The 17,827-nt window shown below is 44.3% G+C and overlaps 1 protein-coding gene and 1 non-coding gene across 2 annotated transcripts; one reads left to right on the top strand and one right to left on the bottom strand.

The window, feature by feature from the left end:
* Nucleotides 1-6,774: 6,774 nt before the first annotated feature.
* On the bottom strand, nt 6,775-14,124 carry ERVMER34-1 (endogenous retrovirus group MER34 member 1, envelope). Its single transcript, XM_063611238.1, has 2 exons — nt 13,986-14,124; nt 6,775-9,212 (listed from the first exon to the last, which is right to left on the bottom strand). The coding sequence occupies exon 2, from the start codon at nt 8,776-8,778 to the stop codon at nt 7,087-7,089; it is 1,692 nt and encodes a 563-aa protein (XP_063467308.1). The 5' UTR covers nt 8,779-9,212; nt 13,986-14,124; the 3' UTR covers nt 6,775-7,086.
* LOC129492429 (small nucleolar RNA SNORA26) lies at nt 11,180-11,302 on the top strand. Its single transcript, XR_008660877.1, has one exon. It is a non-coding gene; the product is annotated as a small nucleolar RNA SNORA26 (small nucleolar RNA).
* Nucleotides 14,125-17,827: the final 3,703 nt, after the last annotated feature.

Genomic DNA, 17,827 nt, shown 5'->3' with positions numbered 1-17,827 from the left:
GTTTGGATTCTATTCTTCAATGATAAGCCCTTGAAGACTTTTCATATAGGAAGTTATGTGATACTGGTTATGTTTTCTTCTTTTCTTTTCTTTCTTTCTCTTTCTTTCTTTCTTTCTTTCTCTCTCTTTCTTTCTTTCTCTCTCTCTTTCTCTCTTTCTTTCTCTCTCTCTTTCTCTCTTTCTTTTTTGACTGGGTCTCACTCTGTTGCCCAGGCTGGAGTACAGCAGCGTGATCTTGTTTCACTGCAACCTTTGCCTCCGGGTTCAAGCAATTCTCCTGACTCAGCCTCCTGAGTAGCTGGGACTACGGGCGACCGCCACACCCGGCTAATTTTTCTATTTTTTTTTTTTTTTTTTTGAGATAGTGTCTCACTCTGTCACCCAGGCTGGAGTGCAGTGGCACGATCTCGGCTCACTGCAACCTCTGCCTCCGGGTTCAAGCGATTCTCCTGCCTCAGCCTCCTGAGTAGCTGGGACTACAGGTGTGTGCCACCATGCCCAGCTAATTTTTTGTATTTTTAGTAAAGACAGGTTTCACTGTGTTAGCCAAGATTGTCTTGATCTCGTGACCTTGTGATCCACCCCCCTTGGCCTCCCAAATTGCTGGGATTACAGGCATGAGCCACATGCCTGGCCCTAATTTTTGTATTTTTTTGTAGAGTCGGGGTTTCTTCATGTTGGCCAGGCTGGTCTTAAACTCCTGACCTCAAGTGATCTGCCCACCTTGGCCTCCCAAAATGTTGGGATTACAGGCATGAGCCACTGCGCCTGGCCAAGTGATACTGGTTATGTTTTCTAAAGTCCCCATTTGCCTACAGCACAAAGAATAGATTTTTAGGGGGATAAGATTAAACACAGTAGGTTTCTGAAGTGGCTAGAAGAAGTGGTGGTTTAAAGTGGGGTAATGCTGATAGATTATTCTGACTGTGTTGTGGAAATTGAGTTGAAGGAGCTTGCTGGTTGATTGGATGCGTTGGACAAAAGGGAAAGAAAGGAATAGTGAAAGACCACCTGAGTTTTGGCATGAGCAACTGGGTGGATAGTGTCATTATTCATTGAGATAAGGAAAACTGAAGAATAAATCTGGGGAAGGGAGCTGAAAGTGCAATTTGTCCATGCTAAGGTTGAGATGCCTCTTCAGCATCCAAGGGGAGATAACAGGTAAGTACAAAGAGACATGAGTTTGGAGTTGAGTAGAGAACTCCAGGTTTGAGATACAGATTTGGGAATCATTGCTGGAGACTCAAGAGAGCCAATTGTGCAGTTCCTGTGTAAGGGCTGGTAGGCTTGAGAAAGAGCTGAAGGCAAGGGGGAAAGGTCAAATTCACAGGCAACCAAGCAGGAAGAATTCTCTTCCTCAGGGGAGGGTCAGCCCTCTTATTCTCTTTAGGCCTTCAGCTGATTGGATAAGGCCCACTCACATTAGGGAGATAAACCTGCTTTACTTGGTATTCCCATTTAAGTGTTAATTTCATCCCAAAACACTTTAACACAAACACTCAGAATACTGTTTAATCAAATATCTGGGTGCTCTGTAGCCCAGTCAAGTTGACACAAAAATTAAGCATCACACTGTGATTCAGGGAAGGTGTTTGGAAAGACGGAGTGGCCAACCATTAAGATTGGCACTGCACGATGTGTTAAGAAATTTATAGACCATTTATTTGGCAAAATGGTTTTTTGAATATCTTTGTAGAAATTATTAGGAAGACAGAAGGTGTGAAAGGGCAGAGTATTTCCTTAAGATACATTTCCAGTGAAATTACTCAGCCAATGAAAATGAAATTTTAAATATCCTATTATACATGGTACATTTGCTTCAAACTTTCTGAAGGATAGTTTAATACAGAAAAAAAAACTCATTAAAAAAGGCAACTAAGTTTAACATACATAAACTATATATGTATATATTTATACATCTGTTTAATTTGAGGATGTAAAATACTATTACTTTTTAAAGCTTTTTACTCTGAATTATATATTCAAAAAAAAATAGTGCAGAGAGATTCCATGTAGCCTTCACCCAAATTCCCCCAAGTGGAAGTCACTATAGCACAAAACAAAACTAGAAAATTGACACTGAGCTGTGAGTGCCAATATGACATCGTTCTATGTCATTTTGTCATGTGTAAATTCATGGAACCATCACAATTCAGATACAGAATTACGTCCTCACAAAGATCTCACTCAAAAAGTATTATGTCCTAAGGCATTCATTTGGAAAACAGAAAAAAAAAAAAAAATCATCCACATTTCCTCCCAAACAATTATTTTTATTGCATATATTCCCTCACAGTTGTAATTACTGTATAGCATAATATTTTCTTAACAGTGAAAGCACATTTTCTTCACCTTTGACTTTGTACACCTCTAGGTTTTGAAAACAAATCGACCCATGCTGCAGGATTATTGCAAGGTTGTTGCCATCCCCTGAAATATTCCTTGTGGTAGTACTGATTGCTGGTTAAGATGGCTACATTTAAATACTCATCTTCTGATGCTTTCTGTGGAGAAATTAAAAAATATATATCTTGTATAAAGTCATAGATAACAATCAAAAGAATAAAAAGTATTTGTTCTTCAGTAGTCCATCTGTGTAACTATCATTAGAATTGTATGAGGAGCCTAGCCCAATTACTTTTCATGACTTAAGTGAATTTAGCATTGTCTTGTTTGCTTGTACTTTGTATGTAGATTCTCTAGATGCCAATGATGATGGGTTAACTTTTAAAGAAGGGAATATATATACACATATGTGTATATACCTATATATAAATTGAGAAGATGATTTAACTTTTGAAAACAATGTCTCCACTGAACACTGCAAAGCTAAAGACAAAAAAGCAAATGCTGTATTCTAATTGGTTACTTTGTTTCTCATAAAGGGACAGGTTAGCAATTATGTAACTATGTTATGTAACTAGTTTACACATATAGTAGAGTTTAACAAATAAGCAAATAAATCTTAGATAATAGGAGACAGGTTTCTCAGCAACAGAAAAGTTACAAATAAGCAAGGGGTAAGGTGAGGCTAGAATGAATCCTGTGGTGCTGAATGACAGTTGGAGATACCAGTATAAACTCGTTTATTTCAATAAACTATAGGTATAGATGTATAGGTATCTGTGTACACAAACATTTCCTAGCTGTGTCCACTGAGGGGGCCTACACAGTGATAACCTAGTAGCAGTAGCAATGAGCACATCTTGTGCCCAGATCTTGGTTTCTAAAACCATTTTTCAGTACAGGGAACAATGGTTTCTTGGGGAAAAAAATCACTGATTCTAGGGCTGGGCAGGAAAAATAAAAGATGAGCTTGCAGCATATCGGAGCACTGGAGAGTAAGGAAGTGCTGAAAAAAAAAATAAGGCCAAACAAACAAAAAACACATAGGGAGAGGAATGTCAAAAGGAAACAGGAACCAATTTTCCAAGAGCTCTCAAAGGCCAAAGCTGCAACACTTTGAGCAACAGTATGATAGTACTGGATTACAACCCAAAGAACAATGTCTATATCCATGAGTCCACACTGATAAAAAATATTGGATAACAATTTTCCTTAAGTAAGCTTCTAATTAATAAATGTATCAGGAAATAGGAAGGTAAAACATCTGGTGAGCCTTTGAGCTGGCTAATAAATGTTTTTGCCAACCAACCTATTTTGTGTTCCTTCTGATGCATAACAATGGAAAGAGGATTTTTTTCCCCTATGAGTTTTGAAAATCAGAAATACCTTTGTGTCCATCACTAGTAACGTTGAAACTATTTTATATAACTTTTCATGCCCTACAAACTTTACTTTAATCCAATATTGTGCAGCTTAACACACCTCAAAATCAGTCATGCTATTTGATGAAACTTTATCCTTTTAATAAGACATTTTCTAACATTCCAATGACTGCCTCTTTATTTCATATTTCCTCTTCACTTCGTATTCGTACTTGACATTGTGAAATAAGGACCAGGCCAGGTGTGGTGGCTCACACCTCTAATCCCAGCAGTTTGGGAGGCCAAGGTGGGTGGATCACCTGAGGTTGGGAGTTCGAGACCAGCCTGACCAACATGGAGAAACCCCATCTCTACTAAAAATACAAAAAATTAGGTGGGCATGGTGGTATATGCCTGTAATCCCTGCTACTCAGGAGGCTGAGGCAGGAGGATCTCTTGAACCCAGCAGGCAGAGGTTGCGGTGAGCTGAGATTGCGCCACTGCACTCCAGCCTGGGCAACATGAGTGAAACTCTGTCAAAAAAAAAAGGAAAGAAAGAAAGAAGGAATGAGAAAAAGAAAGAGAAAGAGAGAGAAAGAAAGAAAGAAGAAAGAAAGGAAAGGAAGGAAGGAAGAAAGGAAGAAAGAAAGAAAGAAAGAAAGAAAGAAAGAAAGAAAGAAAGAAAGAAAGAAAGAAAAGAAAAGAAAAGAAAAGAAAAGAAAAGAAAAGAAAAGAAAAGAAAGAAAAGAAAGAAAGAACCAAGTACCACAAATACCCAATACTGAAAGTTGCATTATCTTTTAATGGTTTCTCTAGTTTCAATGCATATTGCATAACAAACACAGGAAGTCCTATATCTTTCAGCTCAAGGAGACTTTCTCTTGTGTCCTATATTGCTGAAAGTTTTTCTTACCTTCTTTTGTGTGTGTGTGTGTGTGTGTGTCTGTGTGTGTGTGCTGTTTTTTTTGGGAGGGGGGGTTTGAGACAGAGTTTTGCTTTTGTTGCCTAGGCTGGAATGCAATGGCATGATCTCGGCTCACCGCAATCTCCGCCTATTGGGTTCCAGTGATTCTCTTGCCTAAGCCCCCCAAGTAGCTGGGATTACAGGCATGCACCACCAGGCCTGGCTAATGTTTTTTTTGTTGTTGTTGTTGTTGTTTTGTTTTTTTAGTAGAGGCAGGGTTTCTCCACGTTGGTCAGGCTGGTCTCGAACTCCTGACCTCAGGTGATCTGCCTGCCTTGGCCTCCCAAAGTGCTGGGATTACAGGCATAAGCCACTGCACCCAGCCTACCTTCTTTCAATATCAACATTACTATGAACAATAAACCCATCTATAAGGGTTCTATTGTTCCAGAGTATGAGTTTTCTTTTCTTTATCTTTTTGAGACAGGAGCTCACCCCATCACCCAGGCTGGAGTGCAGTAGCACAATCTTGGCTCACAGCAGCCTCGACCTCCCAGCCTCACGTGATCCTCCCACCTCAGCCTCCTGGGTAGCTGGGACTATAGGCACGTGCCACCACACCTGGCTAATTTTTTTTAGAGACAGGGTTTTGCCATGTTGCCCAGGCTGATTTCCAACTCCTGGGCTCAAGCGATCCACCTGCCTCAGCCTTGCAAAGTGCTGGAATTACAGGCACGAGCCACCACACCCAGTCTGTGCTTTTTTTTTTTTTTGCCACAGAATCTCGCTCTGTTGCCAGGCTGGAATACAGTAGTGCGATCTCGGCTCACTGCAACCTCCGCTTCCTGGGTTCAAGTGATCCTCCTGCCTCAGCCTCCTGAGTGGCTGGGACTACAGGTGCCTGCCACCATGCCCAGCTAATTTTTGTATTTTTGGTAGAGATGGGGTTTCACCATGTTGGCCAGGATGGTCTTGATCTCTTGACCTTGTGATCTGCCCGCCTTTGCCTCCCAAAGTGCTGGGATTACAGGCGTGAGCCACCATGCCTGGCCATCCGTGTTTTCTTAATGTAACTTGAAATTACTATTCTGTTAATAAATTATCAATCTGCCATGTTCATAAATTTGTTTATATGCAACCTTAAAAAGGAGGTGAGAATCTCAGTGTCCATTCCTCTTACATGTAATCGCTTTCAATTGTGAATGGCTTTTCCTGTTTTATTTGCAAATACATACACATATACATATCATTTCTTCTTTTTTAAAATAAAAAGTAACATACTATGCTGGGTGCAGTGGCTCACGCCTGTAATCCCAGCACTTTGGGAGGCTGAGGTGGGTGGATCATGAGGTCAGGAGATTGAGACCATCCTGGCTAACATGGTGAAACCCCGTCTCTACTAAAAATACAAAAAATTAGCCAGGCGTGGTGGTGGGCACCCGTAGTCCCAGCTACTCGGGAGGCTGAGGCAGGAGAATGGCATGAACCCAGGGGGCACAGGTTTCAGTGAGCCAAGATCGAGCCACTGCACTCCAGCCTGGGTGAAAGGGCCAGACTCTGCCTCAAAAAAAAAAAAAAAAAGGAACATACTAGGTACCCTGTTCTGCATCTTGCTATTTTTCAGTAATAGTATAATCTTTAGCAAGCTATCTGCCCTTTGAGTTGATTAATCTGTAAAATATGAACACCGAGAGGATTAACTAGAAAGACGCATGTAAGGAACTCACCCGAGGACTGGGCAGAGTGAAGCATTTGATATAATAGATGCCACCTCAACACTCCCTACATCCTACTTCCACCTGCGGCCCATGTCATAAGATGGCTAAAATGCGTATCAGACTAACATTCCATTAGACCACTAAAATGCCCATGGGAAGTCAGGAAAGCTCAGATCATACCAGCCTAAATTATTTGTGGCTTTCTCCCTAAAGTAAGTTTTCAGTCAATTCTGATGACTACCAAATATTTATTCCTTGAGACAAATTTAAGGACATAGTCTTGTGTATGTGTACATTGGATTCTTCTACCTTCAACCAAAATCAAGGGAACAAAATTCCCTTATCTATTCAAACACACTCTTTGGTCTATCCAGAAGCCTACAAAGTGCTGTTGGGAGAAACTTTCCTGCACCAACTTAGTTCCAGTGTTTGGGGGGCTTGCAAATTAACAGATCAATAGAAAAAACATTTATTATATATGCATGCAAGAACACTATAAAGAGTAGCTCTCTGAACGGCAAGGGGTAAGGGTTTACAGATCAGCTTAATGGTGTGTGTCTTAAGGCTTCAGAGTGAAACTATGAAAAGTTCTGATAAGGCTTATTTACAATACCTTGGGAGGTCCTAGTGCTAAGTGCCCTTATAAGAGGAACACTCAGGGGAAGGTTTTGGCAGCTGAATTGTCAATAAGGCCTGCTTTACTCATCAAAGTTTAGCTAAGGCTTTTTGTCTGCAGCTGCTGCTTGTTCAGATATTCTCAAAGTAGACTTGTGTCATATTGATGGGTTGTTAGTCCCTTCATTGCCCTATTTGAAACTTGACATGAAGTTTCACTGACAAGCTGCTGTGCTGATTGCTGTGGAGATAAGGCTGGGTTCAGAGGTTGGGAGTTAAGGGATCTGCGAGATTTGCGAAAGACACGAATGTAGATTAAAACAAAGATGAATAAGCAGAAAAGAACAATTAAAAGCACATAGCCCCATGATCTGAACCAGTCTCCCACTTTTGCAAATATGCCTTCCCAATCCAGTAATGGTAAATTCTTCAGGTTCTCGGATGCTTCGCGGAGACGCTGTATATTAGACATTATTTCTTCCGAATGATTTATATAGAGGCAACACTGTTTGCCAACAGTTCCACAAGCTGTTTGTCGTTGGGTGGTCGGTATATCCAAGACATGATCCTTTCGGGATGCAGAGGCTAAACTGCTAACTTTTGATTGGTGTGCTTCCAAGGTCTGCTTAGTGGCACTGAATTCCTGTTCCATTGCTTTGGAAATGTTTAGAATTGCCTTTTCTAAATCATAAGTTCCCAAACTTGGAAAAAGGGCCCTTATTGTTGAATTGTGCTTGGGGTTGCAATACAGAGGTGGATTGTCTGTGTCTCGCTGGGTGCATCTATGTGGTGTTACTTTATGAATGAAGGATCTCAGGTTTGTAATTTGGCTAGCATTTAAGGTGAGGTATCTGGTGAGGGAAGGTACAAGATACCCAAGTCCACATCGCCCAGACCATTTAGGTGGAAACCCTTTGTACACCCCATTGCCGCATAAAAAAAAGAGGCCAGAGTTGTTCACAGACAAGGTGAGATTGGAACCTGTGAGCCACCAGGTGGGGGTCTGGTGTCCATCATAACCTTTGTCATTAGTTATGTTGACATCTGCACATCTCCATTTCCCATGTGCCTCTGTCAGGCCATAAGAGCAAAATAGGTTGCGAAACAGCTGGTACAGAAGGCCTTTGGTTTGGTTTTGGCAGCTATAGAGACAGGTGTCATTACCTGACCAGGTCAATCCAGAATTTCGATCTACCCATTTGTAGTCTTGTGTATTGGGCAGATCAATGAAGGGAACAGCTGAGCTGTTCCAGGTCCGGTTTGTGCAACCTGAAAGCCAGGAACATTGTCTAGTGCCTAGGCAAACACTTGTATCATCATAATCATTCCTGGATTCATTTGTAACATCTATAGAGGGCATGAAGGTGCCATCTGTAGAATCAAACCATAGTATTTGATTACAGTATTGTTCAGGTATATTACCTAGGAAGGGTCCAGTTCCATTTTTATTTTCTATGCAAAGAGAAAAATTTCCCTCCAATAACCTTACTTGAGCAAAGGATAGACCTTGAGCTTCCATGGAGGCTTCCCAGTGCCGAGTCACTTTATCATAGGAGGAAGTAGAGTGATTCTGTACTTCTGCTTGTGGATACCACACCCTTTCATACACCCATTGTCCAGAATAGGTCCACCAGGTGCTTGCACTGGCAGGAACAAAAACTAGTTCTGGTTGTTCTGCATTATCTAGATGTTCACATAACCAGCAATTAGACTGATTAGTCAAGATAGATAGTGTCCGGAAAACCGGAGCAAGCAGGTGTTGAGGTTGTACTAGAATTGTCAAAAAAGCAGTAAGCGTTAGTTGAAGCAGGGCATAGTTTGAAAGGGAGCCCATAGTGGAGGAACAGAGGGAGAACAGGCTAGGTTAAGACAAGCAAACTCCAGACAATGGAGATTCAATGAAAGGGGAGGGTTTTGTTTAAATTTCTAAGTCAGAGAATTTTCCAGGTCGAGGAGGGAAGATGTTTCAGCTAGTGGGAGATGGAGACGAAGTTCTTGGTCTGAGATATTGAGTAAAGCTGTCTACTTCATCTGCTCATGGAGCCTGTGAGTAGGTGCTGAAATTCCTCAATCTGAGGTAACCCATAGGCATGGCCGTCCAGTTGTCATGTGATGGTCTTGACCCAGCTTGCTGTGGCTTGTACGAATTCAGGAATTTTATTCTGATGACTGTGTAGCTGGTTAGCAGTACTTCATAAGGTCTCTTCTTTTTCCAGGGAGGTTACAATACATCTTTTCTTCTAAAAACTTTGAGATATACTTGATCACCTGGTTGAAAAGACGGCAGGTCTGTTAGTAAAAGCCACACATTTTTACCTGTTGAAAATATGCTCCAAGTATACTCATTATTGTATATAATTAGTCACAGTTTTGAATTGTTCACTGAAGTCCCCATAATGCGCATTCAATCTGTGAAAGTTTTAGAGATGCCAGTAGGCACAGAGTAGCCAAAAACTATTTCAAAAGCAGTCAGTCCTCCTATTTGGAGTATTCCAGACCTTTTTTGTTTGTTTCTTATTTTTGGTAGAGATGGGGGTGGGGGGGTCTCACTTTCTTGCCCAGGCTGGTCTTGAACCCTTGGCCTCAACTGATCATCCTGTCTCAGCCTCCCAAAGTGTTGGGATTACAGCCATGAGCCACCATACCGGTCAGTATTCCAGATCTTTATAAGGACCAAGGGTAATGCTTCTGGCCGTCTGAGTCCAGTTTATTGACAGATTTTTTCCTAGAGTTCATTTTATGTTTAGATTTTTGTGTTTCACTTGCCTTGAGGATTGAGGATAGTAGGGGGTACACAGTTTTAATGAATATCCAAGAGTTTTGCAAGCAACTGATTAAATTCTGCTGTAAAGTGAGTTCCTTTATCTGATTCAATTCATAAAGGAATGCGAAAACAAGAAATAATCTCAGTTGTTAGTTTCTTTTCCACTGTTATGGCCTTAGCACATCTAGTTGGATAGCACAGTCCATCCATTAAACATGCAGTAAGAACAGTCTAAGACTGGAGACAAATCTATAAAGTCCATTTAGAGTACCATAAAAGGCAGTGTGGGTCTTGGAAGACTCTTTGCAGTATGCTTACCATCTCTGGAGTCTTGGTGAGATTTACAAGTACTGCACTGGGAAACAATTTGATCAGAAATGCTATGGATGCCAAGAGCCAACTGTCTTTTTGCTCTTTTTGGCTCTTTTGATCATCCTATTCACACATATGTAAATACCTTAAAATTTTCTGTATACTAATTATGTTCTGACGTTTGGAAAACCTTTCCAGCTGAGGGCCGGGCACGGTGGGACACACCTGTAATCCCAGCACTTTGGGAGGCTGAGACAGATGGATCACTTGAGGCCAGGGGTTCAAGAACAGCCTGGCCAACATGGCGAAACCCCACCTCTACTAAAAATACAAAAATTAGCTGGGCATGGTGGTGTGCGCCTGTGGTCCCAGCTACTCGGCAGACTGAGGGAGGAGAATCGTTTGAACCCAGGAGGCAGAGATTCCAGTGACCCAAGATCATGCCACTGCATGAATAATTTCATGGGGGGGGCGGCATCCTGCAGTCACCCTGCAGGGCAGGGTGAACAGTTTAGGACTGGCTAGTTTGAATAATTTCAATGGATTTCAAACTGCAGAGGTTGTCCCCTAGTTGCATAGCACTTGGCCCTGGGATGATTAAGGCAGACAAATAATTGCTTACATGTGTGTAAGGGCCAGATAGAGGAGGTATGGCTCTGGATTGATTAGTTTGTATATCAAAGACATGCTCCTGGTTGGCCCCTTGTTATCTCTGAGAATTGGCTAGCCCCCAAGAAAGGTAGTCTCTCCTCAGCTGGAAAGGTTTTTTGTTTGTTTGTTTTTGGTTTTGTTTTTTAGACAGAGTCTCACTCTGTCACCCAGGCCAAGGCGGGTGGATCACCTGAGGTTGGGAGTGTGAGACCAGCCTGACCAACATGGAGAAACCCCGTCTCTACTAAAAATATAAAATTAGCCAGGCGTGGCGGCATATGCCTGTAATCCCAGCTAGTCGGGAGGCTGAGGCAGGAGAATCGCATGAACCTGGGAGGTGGAGGTTGCGGTGAGCCGAGATTGTGCCATTGCACTCCAGCCTGGGCAACAAGAGGGAAACTCCATCTCAAAAAAGAAACTGAGATTCATGAGCTGTGGACCAGGCAGCAGTGCAGGGAGTAGTAGCAAACCCTGTAAAAAAAAAAAAATCTTAAATCACCTTTTCTTGTGCCCCTTTTAAGGTTGACACAGTGCATTAAGCAGAAAGGTTAAGTAAGTCTCCATAAAACCCAGAGAAGAGAATGTAAAGCTACTCTTTGGAGGAGCTGGACTCCTGTCTGGAGTCACAGCTGAACAGATTCCTTACAGTTTAAGCACATTTGTGATATTTTTACATATCATATATGATGCATTCAAACTTAACCTTAGCTTTGACACTGCATTAAAACCAAGTGTTGGTATTTGACACTGTAGGCAGTAATGGCCCAGCAGAATAGTATAAAGACTGCTTGCACCTGAGAACATCTGAAGACTGGCTGACTCTGGTCATAATGCCTCCCAGAACCAGATTTCAATGGGTACGGACATTTGAACTGTTACCTACTTAGGCCATGGAATGTCTCAAGTTACTCAAACTCACCCGCAAAGGCCTTGCGTCACTTGCATTCATCCTGATCTCAAAGGCAGGTGTGCACACTTAGCAGCTGGCTGTTGCTACCAGTGGATTCCCAGTTGTGCTGCCTTTGCCTAACCTCTACGTACTCTCCCAGGCACAACCACAGAAACCTTCACTGAGATATTGAAATTAGCATTAACCACCCCACACACCTGTTTTTATTTACTCAGTTTTGACAAGCCTTTCCGTGTATATTGCTGTGAAAACAATGAGATAGCTGTGGGTATTCTAGGACAACTTTCTTCCTCTCAGGTAAGTTCCATAGCATATTTTTTTTCTTTTTTTTTTTTCCCTTGGAGACAGGGTCTCACTCTGTTGCCCAAGCTGGAATGCAGTGGTGCAAGCATGGCTCATTGCAGCATCGAACGCCTGGGCTCAAGAGATCCTCCCACCTCAGTCTCCCCTGTAGCTGGGACTACAGGCATGCACCACCATACCTGGCTTCTTTTTTTTTTTTTTTTTTTAGTTATTTTTAATAGAGACAAGGTCTGGCCATGTTGCCCAGGGTGGTCTCAAACTTCTAAGCTCAAGCGATCCTCTCATCTTGGCATCCCAAAGTGCTAGTATTACAGGTATGAGCCACCATGCCCAGCCTCATAGCCTATTTTTCATGTCAGTTGGATCCCGTGGCATCAGGCATGCTCTTATGCCTATGTAGTGACCTCAGCTGCCACCCTAATTGACAAAGCCATTAACCTTACAATCGGTTCTCTTATTTACCTTTGTTTCCCATTCTGTGTCAACTCTTATGATTCCATAAAAGAGTGCCTTTCTACTTGACAGACCAACCCCTCCTCATCTTGCCACTCTGTAATGCTCTAAACCTGTACCTCTCCCTGATGGAGAACCCCACTCCACATCACATGATTGCCTTACAGTCACAGAGCTGGCTTCTAAACCACAAGAAGACCTCTTAAGACACTCCCTTGAGCCATCCACACTTACTCTGGGCTGGGTGTGGTGGCTCACACCTGTAATGCCAGCACTTTGGGAGGCCGAGGTGGGTGGATCACCTGAGGTCAGGAGTTTGAGATCAGCCTGGCCAACATGGTGAAACCCCATCTCTACTAAAAAAATACAAAAATTAGCCAGCATGGTGGCTTGTGCATGTCTTCCCAGCTACTCGGGGGATCACTTGAACCCAGGAGGTGGAGGTTGCAGTGAGCCGAGATGGCAGCCTGGGCGACAGAGCGAGGCTCTGTCTTAAACAAACAAACAAAAACAGACTTACTCTGTTCTGTGACAACTCTTATAAACAAAATTCTCAGAAAGATAATAACCGGCTATGACATAGTGAGCTTGTACACTGGCAAAAGAGAAAACGTACACTACTTACACTGATTAGATAGACCCTGGGACTCTGCCATGTCCTTGGCAGTTTGGAAGCCCCATAGATGATGATGATTATTATTTGAGACGGAATTCTTCTTCTTATTATTATTAATTGAGATGGAATCTCACTCTGTTGCCCGGGCTGGAGTGCAGTGGCGCGATCTCCGCTCACTGCAACCTCTGCTTCCCGGGTTCAAGCAATTCTCCTGCCTCAGCCTCCCGGGTAGCTGGAATTACAGGCATGCACCACCACGCCTGGCTAATTTTTGAATTTTTAGTAGAGATGGGGTTTCACCATTTTGGCCAGGTAGGTCTCGAACTCCTGACCTCAGGCGATCCGCCCGCCTGGGCCTCCCAAAGTGTTGGGATCACCGGCGTGAGCCACTGCGCCCTACCCCCCCATAGATTCTCGACCTCAGCAGATACTCCCATCACTAATGGGCATATAATTGTTATCCTATTACAGTCTATTTATTTTCCTACATAAATTGTTATTGTTCATTGTGCAACACTTAGGAAACTGATAGAGTATCTTTATAGAATTGTAGGGCTGAGAAAGCTGCTAAATGGGCAGACAAAAATGGACCCCCTGTCTCTTCTCCACCCAGCTTGCGACCCTACTCTTATCTCTGACTCACATTCATTGTCGGGCAAATGCCCCACAACCTAAAACAGACGTGGTTACCAAAGGTGGCCAAGCAATTATGCGATGGAGTAGACATGGGACCAAATGGACTTCTTTAGCCACTGTGCTCACAAAGGGGAGGCATAGGAGAGGCTCAGGAAAAAATAAAGCATTATACTCACAAGTCCTAAAGACAGGAACCATGCCAACCATACAGGGCCACATGGGAAAGACACCAGGATGGTCAATAGGCAGAAGACCATCGTGAGGGAAAGGTTCAGAGCACAGCCTCTATTGCCTTCCTGTTAAGCAAGCCGGACTCAGACACCAGGAACCCTCCGGTCCTACTGGCCACGTGCTCGGGGCTGGGTAATTTCCTCCCGCTCAAGGCTAGGAACATACCTGCGCTTAGAACTGAAGCTGCCGCACCTCCGCAGACGTAGAAGACGAACTCCTGGAGCCCAAGGTCGGCCGGGTTGGGTTCCTGTCGCCGCACTCGTGGCCCGCCCGAAACCCGCTACAAAGTAGCGGTGTGTCTGCCCTAGGGAGGCAAAGAGCAAACTTGTTGCCGCGCCGGAACCTCCCCCGGGATTCTCCCAGCGGCTCCGCAGGACGCAGCGCCTGTGCCTCGCGCGGCCCTGGGACGGGCACGGCCGTCCGCCCCCTGGGCCACCGAGGGCTGCTCTACCCCTCCGTTCTGGCCGCGGGGAGCAGAGGAGCTCGGGGCGGGCAAAGCTCGAGGGGACACGGGGCGAGCCCAGACCCTGCCTGGGAGCCCTCCGCGCCGGAGACCAAAGGGCAGAAAATCACTCACAGTGCAACTCCGAGGGACAAACTGGCCGACGATCGCCGCCAGGCCAGAAGACCAAGAAGAAGGCGCGCGGCGGGAACTGACGTGACAGGGGACACACGAGGGCGGGAAAGATCCTGGGTTGAGGCGGGGCGGGGCGGGGCGGGGAAGATCCTGGGTTGGGGCGGGGCGGGGAAGATCCTGGGTTGGGGCGGGGCGGGGCACCGCAGGACGGACAGCCGGATTCAGGCACCAGGAACCCACCGGTCCCGCTGGCCAGGTGCTCCGAGCTGGGTAATTTCCTCCCGCTCAAGACTGGGAACATACCTGCGCTTTCGGCGCAGGGAAGACTCTGGCCGAGGGCGGGGCTGGGAGGAGGGCCGCGGGGCAGGCAGCCAATCCCAGGAAACTTCGGGACGAGGGCAGGACGGGGGCTGGACGGGCCCGGTCACTGGCCACCTGTGTCCTCTGCCTGCCTAGGTCTGGCTTCCTAGGTCTGGCGGGTGAGACACAAGGCGAGCCTGCATTAAGCATCCTTCGAACCTTAGGTACCCTCGGCAGGCAGGAGAATCGGCTTCTTCAGGCAGCCTGCTGGGCCTTGGCACTCGTCGATCTGGTTCTCTCAGCCCCTCGGTTTCTCCCCTGCGGAGCCTTCGCGATTACCCTCTCCTCCCCTTGGCGCCTAGGCTCTCAGTCACGCGACAGCCTAGAGCCCTGAGCTGCTATTTATGCCGCGTTTTTATTCACTTAAGTATTCAGCACGGCTTCATCAGGTGTGTACTCTGTGCCAGGCAATCTTCTAATCCTTAAATGGACGAAACAAAGGCCTCCCTTGGACTGATATTTTTAATGGAGAATAAAAACTCATAATGAAATATAAAAATATTAAGGTTGTAAGAGCTAAGGGAAAAAACATGTGTTACAACTTGAAAATACAAAAATAGCAAATCATCTTTCTTTGTGGATGAATGAAACCCTTCTGATTCTAAGAAACAAAGAAACAAAACTCATCATGACTGGTGTTCTATAGTCTTTGGAAAATACGTTTTACTGTAGAAATGACTAAATACGATGAAAGACTCTTTACCAGAAGCAGTCACTGGTTGGTGCCTGTATGCCTGAGGAGCACCCTATTTTGGTCCATGTTTGATAAAGCAGAAGAGACCTAAATAGACAAGGGGCGGCCGGGTGCGGTGGCTCACGCCTGTAATCCCAGCACTTTGGGAGGCCGAGGCGGGCAGATCATCTGAGATCGGGAGTTCGAGACCAGCCTGACCAACATGGAGAAACCCTGTCTATACTAAAAATACAAAATTAGCCGGGCATGGTGGCGCATGCCTGTAATGCCAGCTACTCGGGAGGCTGAGGCAGGAAAATCGATTGAGGCAGAGGTTGCAGTGAACCGAGACTGCGCTATTGCACTCCAGCCTGGGCAACAAGAGTGAAGCTCCGTCTCAAAAAAAAAAAATAAATAAATAAAAATAAAAATAAAAAAAACCGACAAGGGCCATCGCTCTGGGGCGTGGGACATGTGGTCCGCAGTTGGGATACTAACTGTTATATGGGTGGGGGAGTGGTCCTCAAACCCTGGAGCTTCTCAGTCCCTGCCTCTTTCAACCTCTAAATGGGCCCACTGCTTTTCCCTTCCCACTGTTCTGCTGGCTGGAGCAACCCCAACACCAGCAGCGCGGCCCCCATCCCTCTGGTCTGGGCTCTGCCAGCCCCACGGATCTAAGCTCTCCCCAGGCCATTATTTTTTGTCTCCTCCTTCTTCATTGAGGTCCTCTCTGCCTTTTGCCCTTTTGCCTGGCTCAAGACATGGGTTTAACCACTGTTTATACTACCCCTTGCTAATGTTGACTCACTACCCCATATCTTTTTCTTTTTTTCTTTTTCCAAGTAGCACTCTTTGAGATGTCTTTTACTGATGTTTCTTTACACGTTGTTTTTACATGCATTACGGTGTGATGAACATACCCATCCACTGAAATAACATTATTCTCAACTATGCAAAAGCAAGCAATACTCTTGGAAGAATCCTTCCTGCATATGTCTTTAGACACTTTTACATTCATAACACTGTGGTCACCACCCCATTTCTTGTTTAAGTAACTTGACTTTTTCTCCTTCTCCCTTTCTCTACCAATTAAATTCACATTTTATTTTACCCCAAGCTACTTTTACCTAGTAGAGTGTTTATGTTTTTCACTGTAAGATTGAGTAAGGCCAGAGATGAGGAGAATAGTGATTGTGAAATAAAATGAAAGATATACTCAATTCTTGGGAGCAATAGCCTTGTTGTTGGGATATGTTTATTCATTTATAAAACTAAGGAGAACCTACCATATGTCAAGCACTGTAGTAGACCTGAGAGAAAATAGTGAATAAAACCCCAAATCAAGGACCTTGCCCTTGTGGAACTTTTAGTATAGTAGATAGAACAGACATTGATACACGAATCATGTAAAAATGTAAAATTACCACTTAAGAGCTGGAGTGGTGGTGTCAGGGGCCTAGCTGTGAGTTTGAGGGAAGGATGATTAAGCACAAAATTGAAGATCATTTTATAAAGCAAAAGAGTGGAGCTTGGGGTATAGGTAGAGGAAAGAGGATGTACAGTGTGTGTGCTCTAGGAAGGAGCTCAGTGTATCCATGAACATGTAGAAAGGCTGCCATGGCTTTCTACACAAAAAGCCAAGGAGTGAGGTGGGGTGGAGAGAGATATAGGATAAGGCATGATATAATCTGGGCTACAGAGGGGATGTGACTGGAGATGCTGGTGACTGCCAGACCATGCTGGATCTTGTAGACCATGTTTAAAATGTCCATAAATGATGCTCATTAACAATGTGTTGTATAAATGCATGTCAATAATAAATTGATGTTTGCAAGACAAGCATGTGTTCAGGCCAGCATGTTCACAGCTAATAATAGCTAACCATTATTGCACACTTATTTCATTCTTTGCACTCCTTTAACTGATCTATATAGATTATCTCATTTAATTTTTCCAGCTACTGCCCCCAATAGGCTGATTAAATTCCTCATTTTAGGCAGAGCGTGGTGGCTTACACTGGTAATTTCAGTGTTTGGGAGACCGATGTAGGAGGATCATTTGAGGCCAGGAGTTCAAGACCAGCCTGAAAAAAATTAGCCTGTTGCGGTGGCCTGTGCCTGTAGTCTCAGCTACTCGGGATGCTGAGGTGAGAGGCAGTGAGCTATGATAGTACCACTGCATACCTCGGTGACAGAGCAAGATCCCATCTCTAAGTTTTTTTTTGTTTTTTGAGGCGGAGCCTTGCTCTGTTACCCAGGCTGGAGAGCAGTGCTGTGATCTCGGCTCACTACAACCTCCTCCTCCCAGGTTTAAGCGATTCTCCGGCCTCAGCCTCCTGAGTAGCTGAGATTACAGGTGCGTGTCACCATACCTGGCTAATTTTTGTATTTTTAGTAG

The sequence above is a fragment of the Symphalangus syndactylus genome, chromosome 10, assembly GCF_028878055.3.
Source record: "Symphalangus syndactylus isolate Jambi chromosome 10, NHGRI_mSymSyn1-v2.1_pri, whole genome shotgun sequence".
Taxonomy (NCBI): domain Eukaryota; kingdom Metazoa; phylum Chordata; class Mammalia; order Primates; family Hylobatidae; genus Symphalangus; species Symphalangus syndactylus.
The sequence above is the reverse complement of the archived record's forward strand: the minus strand, read 5'-3'. Positions and strand labels throughout refer to the sequence as shown.

Excerpts from the sequence above, each read along its gene's own strand:
- ERVMER34-1 (XM_063611238.1), bottom strand. The coding sequence starts at position 8,778 with ATGGGCTCCCTTTCAAACTATGCCCTGCTTCAACTAACGCTTACTGCT.